The sequence below is a fragment of the Salvelinus fontinalis genome, chromosome 4, assembly GCF_029448725.1.
Source record: "Salvelinus fontinalis isolate EN_2023a chromosome 4, ASM2944872v1, whole genome shotgun sequence".
NCBI lineage: Eukaryota > Metazoa > Chordata > Actinopteri > Salmoniformes > Salmonidae > Salvelinus > Salvelinus fontinalis.
Genome location: NC_074668.1, coordinates 69,779,623 through 69,788,688, shown reverse-complemented (window position 1 = coordinate 69,788,688; position 9,066 = coordinate 69,779,623). Strand labels below are relative to the sequence as shown.

At 44.6% G+C, this 9,066-nt stretch overlaps 2 protein-coding genes across 2 annotated transcripts; both read left to right on the top strand.

Annotated features, from left to right (window-relative positions):
• Positions 1-216: 216 nt before the first annotated feature.
• On the top strand, positions 217-3,925 carry LOC129852726 (trans-1,2-dihydrobenzene-1,2-diol dehydrogenase-like). The gene is made up of 7 exons (XM_055918383.1): positions 217-1,081; positions 1,256-1,367; positions 1,479-1,642; positions 2,256-2,508; positions 2,769-2,893; positions 3,108-3,258; positions 3,517-3,925. Exons 1-7 carry the CDS (start codon positions 992-994, stop codon positions 3,624-3,626), a joined length of 1,005 nt encoding a protein of 334 aa, XP_055774358.1. The 5' UTR covers positions 217-991; the 3' UTR covers positions 3,627-3,925.
• A 537-nt stretch (positions 3,926-4,462) lies between these two features.
• On the top strand, positions 4,463-8,980 carry dhdh.2 (dihydrodiol dehydrogenase, tandem duplicate 2). Its single transcript, XM_055918382.1, has 7 exons — positions 4,463-4,629; positions 5,145-5,256; positions 5,472-5,635; positions 5,816-6,068; positions 7,387-7,511; positions 7,670-7,820; positions 8,833-8,980. The coding sequence occupies exons 1-7, from the start codon at positions 4,540-4,542 to the stop codon at positions 8,940-8,942; spliced, it is 1,005 nt and encodes a 334-aa protein (XP_055774357.1). The 5' UTR covers positions 4,463-4,539; the 3' UTR covers positions 8,943-8,980.
• The last annotated feature ends 86 nt before the right edge of the window (positions 8,981-9,066 follow it).

The following is a 9,066-nucleotide window of genomic DNA, read 5'->3' as shown; positions in this document are numbered from 1 at the left end:
GGGTTGATACTTGTTTGATACCTGATGATGCTTTTGTAATGTAACACACAACAATAATCCATTTGAAATTCTCAGAGCTTTGCAGGATCCCTGAACTACACTTATAACATGTTGCCATCTAGTGGTCCGTTCTGGTAATCCATCTGTTTATCCGTTCTGGTAATGAATCTGTCATAACTGTTTAATGTTTAGCCCAGGGGCAACTGAGCTCTCTCATTTCCATAGTCATCCTAGCTCAGTGTATTGACCAGCAGCTAAACAACTGTGCTTGGCTGTACTGTGTGTTCCTATGGGAGCTTGTGAACACTGCATAGCCTACTTGTTCACCCCAGTGGTCCCTGTGTGGCTCCAGTTTAACCATTGGCCTGTGTGCTGCTGTCAAGCCCTTGCAGGCGAATCAATACCTAATCACAGCCCCCTACCTCCTTCCTAATAGCTCCAGCTTCCCCGGGTTGACCTGCAGCGTTCTGGGACAGTGATTATGTGAGGGCAAAGTGAGTATGTCTCTACACATTAAACCGTTCAGTTCCCCATAATGCTAATGTTGCTGGAGCATTCCATTGAACTGTTCTGTTACAGATTGTCAGAGACAACCGGTACAAACCGCTTTGGCCTGGTTGTAAGAGACTTGTATCAGCAGCAGCATTACATGACTGTATGAACCTGTGGTGGTGCTCTGAGGGTTGTGTGTGTGTGCGTGTGTGTGTGCTCATATGTGTGTGTGTGTGTATGCTTACGCATATGTATGAGTGTGTGTGTGATACACCCGCCTCTTGAGGGGCAGCAGAGTGGAGAGCTGACATTCCCAGCCTCTCCAGCATATAAATGCAGCAGCAGCTCTTCAGGGTGAAGCTACCAGCTCTGTGGACACGCTGTGGAGCTCCACTACATCTGACTACCCAGCACTCCACAAGGTCACAACTGCTCTCCCCAGCTCTGACCCAAGGCCCAGGCACAGCCCCTCTTACCTGCCAACTACCATCTGTTCAACATGGCGACCCGGTGGGGACTCTGCGGTGCGGGGAAGATCAGCCACGATTTCAGTGTGGCCATGAAAACCCTCCCTCCTGGAGACCACCAGGTACCCCACTCCACTCCACCCACCCAAACAAACAAACACATTCTATTGTGATTCACATGCTGGATGTCTCTCTTCCTCCTGCCTCTCTCTCTCTCTCTCTCTCTCTCTCTCCGTCGGCACTGACAGCTTGCCTAGAAGTGATGAATGTCTGTGTGTTTTCCCCTCTCGTTCCAGATAGTGGCAGTGGCTGCGAGGAGTCTGGAGCGTGCCCGGGAGTTTGCCAAGAAGCACAGCATCCCCAAGGCCTATGGGAGCTATGAAGAGCTGGCCAACGACCCAGAGATTGGTGGGTTAACAGCCTCAGAGGGTCTGTCTGTGCAGCCACAGATAATGGCTTAATGACGTAACTGTTTGAAAATCAGCCTCCAGTTTGTGTACTGTGTGACTGTCCCTGCAGACATGGTGTACCTGGGCGTGCTGCACACGGAGCACTGGCGCCTGGGCCTGCTGGTACTCCACGCAGGGAAGAACATGCTGTGTGAGAAGCCCTTCGCTATGAACTCCAGGGAGGTGGGGGACCTCATTGCTGCCTCCAAGAAGTCCAACGTTTTTCTCATGGAGGTGTGCGAAAGGCTCAATGAGAATTGGGGTTTCCATAAATGTGTCTCTGTCTGTTAACATGATTTATTGCTTGATTCTCACCATTTGTACTGTTGTCACATTGTTGTAGCAAATATCAGACCTGGGCTCAAATACTATTTCAAATAACTAAATTACTTTCACATACTGTACATGCAAAGTAAGTATTCAGATATCTTATATTTGAAAAGACAAGTAGCTAAGTATTTGGAAATACACTTGCAAAGTATTTGAAAATACTCAAATACACTCCCATACATTTAACCCAGGTATTTGAATATATTATTTGAAAAGGGTATTTGAAAATACTATCAAATACAATTTGGTAGACTATTTGGTGTTAACAAATAACCACTGAAATATTCAAATATAAGTACTTGTTTTGGGCTGTGGATTTGAAAATACTCAAATACACAGAAAAAAGTATTTTAAATACCATATCCTCAAATACACATATATTTGAACCAAGGTCTGGCAAATATATGGCCGGACTTTGTTGATAATATGAGGGCTGTTGTAGAAATGACCAAGTTGAGGTACAGAAAGGAACTATCTGTCCACTCTGTGAGGTGATGGTCTCTCTGTCCTCTCCCAGGCCATCTGGTCCCGTTGTTTCCCACTGCACAGGGAGGTTCGCAGGCTGCTGGCTGAGGACGCCATCGGCGACATAAAGCTGGTGAAGGCCTCTTTTGGCTCCCCTCAGCTTCACATCCCTCGCTCGGTGGAGAAGGAGCTGGGAGGAGGCGCTCTGCTGGACATTGGGGTCTACACCTTGCAGTTTGTGCTGATGGTGTTCAACGGGGAGAGGCCAGAGTCCATCCATGCCACTGGAGTTCTTCTTAACTCAGGTATTAATCTTGGCACCTACATGTCCTGTCCGTGCTGGCCCGCTAACAATCTATCACAAGATACTACTCACTGGTCATGTAAGCCAAGTACCGGTCAAGTAAAACAGAGAGGGTGGGACAGGGACAATGAGTTTGGAATTGGGCACAACCCAAGGATCAGATTAGCATTGGGGTCAGTATTAACTAGGCCTACGACAATAATTAATTACTTATTGTAGGGGAATGGCTAACTTTCTGTTTGACTTGTTGATGTTTGACAGGAGTGGATGAGTCCATGGTGGTGGTGATGAAGTTTCCCAGGAACAGGCTGGCTTGCTGTTTCTTCTCCATCGCTGTTACACTGCCTAACGACGCCACCATCAGCGGAACAAAGGGCACCATCAGGGTATGTTGCTACTGAATCAACCTTTAAACTGCCCAGTCTGTTTTATCTTCATTTAGGGGAAATGTAATATAGCGATGAAAGAGCCAACAAATGCTAAACAATGTCTGATCTACAGTATGTCCCTGATTGAGACTTCATTGAGATGTATTATTTATTAATGCATATGCTGATAAGTATACACATAAAACATAATGGCTGTTTCATGTCCTCTCAGGTTCTAGGTCCCATGCATTGTCCCACCACACTGGAGGTGAATGGGAAGACGACACAGTACCCCCTGCCTGAGCCCTCCTTACCTCTGAACTTCACTAACAGCACTGGACTGCGCTACGAGGCTGAGGAAGTCAGGCAGTGCCTGCTCAAAGGTATGGTGGCTCGCAAGGTTTTACCAGAGAAAAACACAATTTCTCTGTTCTAAGATGAGTGTTTGTTTGAACAGATATACAACAACAATTCAATTGCAATGCTGTTGGTAGATCCTAGAAAATAAACAGTAAAAACAGTCAAATAAACAATAACATAGTTGTTATACATGCTGCTTCCAACCTGAACCTTTACTTACAATACAGTCAGTCAATTTCTGCTTACAATAGAGTCAGTCAATTTCTCCTTCTCTTCCGCAGGACTGAAGGAGAGCCCCAGAATGCCCCTGTCTGAGTCGGCCCTGCTCACTGAGGTTATGGATGAGTGCAGGAAACAAGTGGGAGTGGTCTTCAACCAGGACCGCCAATAACCACCCCTCACTCGCCACTCGACCATGGTCCATCTGACCTGTGCCACAGGGCCTGGACATGGACAGAGCTGTTTGAGGCAGGAGGGAGGGATTAATCCCTGAGTGTATATGACTTAGCCCTAAACAGCTTGCACCTGATGAGAGACACATTTGAACACGATGACGATAAAGACAAGGAAGCCTGAGTTGATTAGTAGGCTACTGTGAGCTGCTAAGACTGACAGGTTAAATTAAGAGTACCAAAGTCTGTCACAGTGAAGTGTATGATTGATGGGTTCAATAAAGGACACTGATTGTCATGGTGAGGTTTATTTCATGAGGTGACAAGATCATCCTAAGAGGGTGACCATCAGTCAGAATACATTCGAAATTGGAGAAAAAACGAATTGTCATAGACACATTGTCGGACCCCCAAATTGAAAACTATTGCCTGAGTAAACAATGACCAATGACTTTGCTACCCAAGGTCATGGGTGGAAAAAAGGCCTGATGAGTCAGCAAGTTTAGATATGGCACATTTGACAACATCGGCTACCATGGCCAGCTTTTAGGTTTCAGTACACCAAGCAGCACATGGGGAAATAATGTAATCTAAAAGTAATTCAAATATTTGATATTAAAGATTTGAAGTGTTGTAGGCCTAATGCAAAATATGAACATTTATTCATTAAACACAATAAAAATTAGCACCAAACCTCGGTCTGTTATGGGTGTAAAATGGCACGTTAATGCCATCTGTTGGTAAATGTACGTTACTGCAGCACCAGTGTTTTATAACGTGTGTGCTTGATATACCCGGATGTATTTGTAATATTCCGAACACGACTGGTTGGTTACTCGCATCAATGACGCTGCCTCGAGACAGTGTCTGTCTCCACCTGCTGGCTAATAGTTACATGTTTTCTACGCCAATATGGCAACCAGGTGGGGAATCTGTAGCGCAGGGAAAATAAGCCATGATTTTACAGTGGCACTGAAAACCCTCCCTCCCGGAGACCATCAGGTACTTGTACCCGTTTACAGTAGACAGTGACACCCACCACCACAGACTTTATTGTGGTCGTGTTCAAGCCTCAGTTTGATATCGTCGGCGTGGAGTTTCAAATGGACGTGAATAATCTGAACTGTTGTATGCGTTGTTTGTTGGCAACCTTGTACTTTACGAAGTTTTTGGAACAGATTCCTGTTGGAACGTTCAACAAATGATACCCACCCGTTTTATGATCAGATATCAGAAGGTTGTACCGCACCCATGTAGTTAACTTTAAGTAGATTGTAACAGTTACAATGTGGCCTATTGTAATGAATTTTTCGAGTTGCTGACATTACATTCTCGTTTAATGCCACACGGTATTCTCTGTACAAATGAATGATTTACCGTAAAACTCGAACTAAATGAGTATGAGTTAAATGTAATATAGAAATGTGAAAGTGGCTTATTTAAAAGTGCCACGGGCTACAAACATGTTGCAAATGTAAAGTGATGAATGAAAAAGCCCACCTTTTGGTCTTCCCTAGATTGTTGCTGTGGCAGCGCGGAAACTACAGGACGCTCAGGAGTTTGCAAAGAAGCACAGCATCCCTCAAGCCTATGGCAGCTACGAGGAACTGGCCAGAGATCCAGAGATTGGTCAGTGTCTTGTCTCAAACATAATCTAGCCGTCCCCTCAGGTGCTTAATGTCCCTCTCGGCGTGTGTAATATGCGCCAGAACAATGTTTATTAGTGCATTTTATTATGGCATTCTTCTAAACGGCCTCATGTCCAGTAATAAAATGTATTCCTCTTCTAATTCTTTCAAATGTATCCTTAATCCTGTCTCCTCATTGTCACTGTGTGTGGGTAGAGGTGGTATATGTGGGCACCATCCACCCATACCACCTGCCAGTTGGCATGCTCTTCATGAAGGCCCAGAAGAATGTGCTGTGTGAGAAGCCTATGGCCATGAACCTCAGAGAGGTGCAAGAGCTGGTGGCCTCTGCTACGATGAACAACGTGTTTCTCATGGAGGTAATACAGACTGTTACACCTGTGTCATTATGACCACGCCACATACCCAGCCAGTGTTTCAACAGCACGCAGGTGAAGGCAGCCCCGTGTGACTGTGTTAAAAATAATACTTTATTCATCTTTGCTCATGTATATGTGTTTAACCATAGTGCTCTCCCTCCTCCTCCCTTGATGCTCCAGGCAGTGTGGACCCGCTTCTTCCCAGCCTCTCTGGAGATTGAGCGCCTGCTGTCTCGGGGGGAGGTGGGTGAGGTGAAGATGGTGAAGGCAGACTTTGGGGTGCCCCTCATGCACGTGCCCAGAGCGGTGGAGAAGGAGCTGGGAGGAGGGGCGCTGCTGGACATCGGCATCTACTGCCTGCAGTTTATATGCATGGTGTACAATGGAGAGAAGCCTGAGTGCATCCAAGCCACCGGTGTCTGTCTGGACACAGGTAGCGATACAGCGATGGGACATTTAGGAAGGAATACTAGTTGTAGATGTTGGGGGTACTAGTGGTCTACCTATTGGGGATATATTACTAGTGGTCTACCTATTGGGGATATATTACTAGTGGTCTACCTATTGGGGATATATTACTAGTGGTCTACCTATTGGGGATATATTACTAGTGGTCTACCTATTGGGGATATATTACTAGTGGTCTACCTATTGGGGATATATTACTAGTGCTTTACCTATTGGGGATATATTACTAGTGCTTTACCTATTGGGGATATATTACTAGTGCTTTACCTATTGAGGATATATTACTAGTGCTTTACCTATTGGGGATATATTACTAGTGCTTTACCTATTGGGGATATATTACTAGTGCTTTACCTATTGAGGATATATTACTAGTGCTTTACCTATTGGGGATATATTACTAGTGCTTTACCTATTGGGGATATATTACTAGTGCTTTACCTATTGGGGATATATTACTAGTGCTTTACCTATTGGGGATATATTACTAGTGCTTTACCTATTGGGGATATATTACTAGTGCTTTACCTATTGGGGATAGCCTAGTACCGCAGCTAGCAATTGTAGAGAACACTAAGGTCATATCTTTATATTCCTCCACTTTTTTAATTTTAATCCTTGTGTCAACTCCCTGCTTCTGATATATATTCCTGTGGTATCAGTATTAGTCTCTTCCCTGTTGTTTTTAAACATAAAAAAATGTACCTTTTATTTAACTAGTCAAGTCAGTTAAAATGAAATTCTTATTTACAATGACGGCCTACACTCTGTGGTCTGTTCTGTTGCCCTCTTTGGGTTCACTCAGAGGTCATTCCATTGCCACTGAGGTTTAAATTACAACAGTCTTCTTTACAACCGTTTAGCTTGAGGTTTACAATGGTTAGCTTGTAAAAGTTGTGCAACAGCTGTATTATTACCTACTGAATCTGTAAATTCTGTCATTTTTAACCATGCCAGTCTTTCTAGTTTTTCTTAGATTAGGCTTCACTCTCACCTCTTATCACTTTTACTGTAGGAAAATATTTCATAGTGCTGTTCAGGTAGTCCAAAAGTGGAATGTTAATTATTCCCTGCAACGACAGTGCTACTAAGCAAGTGCATGTTCCATACAATGCAGTGCTGTAGACCAGTGTTCACTCTAGTTTGAATGGACAATATGGTCTGTGGAAATGACATGATGGAAGGACAACTGGAATGTTAGAGGGAGGGAAAGTCTATGAATATGTGTTGAACATGTTAACAGGTGTATTTCTTTATCAGCCATGTCATTGTGTTTGTGCTAGGTGTGGATGAAGGCATGGTGGTCACCCTGAAGTTCTCCAGGAACAGATTAGCAATGTTCACCTGCTCTATTGCTGTGGAGCTTCCCAACGACACTGTTATCGTTGGCACTAAGGGAACCATCAGGGTAGGTTCTACGAGGGGCACACTCCTCCAAAAACACATTTGATACGTTGAATCAATGTCGCATCATAGCTAATTCAAACTGCCTACTAATCATAAAAAGTCCAATTATACAGTATGTATTCTAATGGTGGTGTACACTGTATGTGTTAATTCACCTAGGTTCCTGAGCACATGTGGTGTCCTACCTCCCTGCTGGTGAATGGGAAGGAGATTCAATACCCTCTGCCTGAGCCCTACCTGCCCCTCAACTTCATCAACAGCACTGGGATGCGCTATGAGGCAGAGGAGGTGCGCCAGTGCCTGCTCAAAGGTACACTGATGAGACCATAAATATAACAGTTTTTTCTTTAGCAACTATTCCCCATGTATGTGTGCGACATGGATGGCCTTTCAACTAGCTCCCCGCCTCCCCTAAATGTTGAAGCAGTTACAGACCCAAGTCTTGTTTACTCAGTATGAATTCACAACAAGATGCCAGCAAACTATCTGAAATGCCCTTGACATGTAACTGACATTCAGCTAGCTCAAGACTTCTGTAATGTTTCCTGAGACTACTCCACAGACAAAACAAACCACTGGCAAATTCAACAATGGGCCTTTTCATGAAATACAAATATATGTGTGGAGAAACAATATTTGTGAGATGATTTGCATACTGCCCCAACAGATCCAGAGATGGCGCAATCTCTATTGCACTCCACACTACCCTTTCCCACCTGGACAAAATAAACACTTATGAGAATGCTATTCAATGACTACAGTTCAGAGTTCAACACCATAGTGCCATCCAAGTTTATCACTAAGGAGCTTGGGACTATACACCTCCCTCTGCAACTGGATCCTGGACTTCCTGACCCCAGGTGGTAAGAGTAGGCATCCTGTATTCCCTGTTCACCCATGACAGCGTGGCCGCGCACAACTCCATTAAATTTGCCGTCGACGCGACGTTGGTAGACCTGATCACCGATGAGCAGTGTGGTGCCAGGACAACAAACTTTCCCTCAACGTGGGCAAGTCAAAGGAGCGTATCTTGGACTATAGGAAAGGGGGGGGGGGGGTCAAACACATCCCCATCAATGGAGCGGGATGAGAGCTTCAAGTACCCCATTGTCCAAATCGCTAAGGACCTATTATGGTCCAAACACATCACGGCAGTGCATGTGACCAATAACATTTTATTTGATGTGTTCCTCAGAAAACAGTTGTACCTTGAGTGCAGATGTCTTCTGATGTAAGCTCTGCCTAATGGTTCCTGGCAACGTGATAGAATTACGTAGTCTGTCAGACAATGCAATCTCCGATGATTCTCTTGTGTCCTGTAGGCCTAAAGGAGAGCCCCAGGATGTCCCAGGCAGACTCTCTACTCCTGGCTGACGTGATGGATGAGGCACGCAGGCAGGTGGGGGTGGTTTACAGCCAGGACTGCCAGTGACCAGACCTTTGTTTAATAAAATGATCCACTTAAAATTGTCTTTGTCATCAGAACACTTAATTGACTTTCCCTAATATCATGGAGTCCTTGAAGTAATAAGACCACATTAAGAAAATGAGGCACA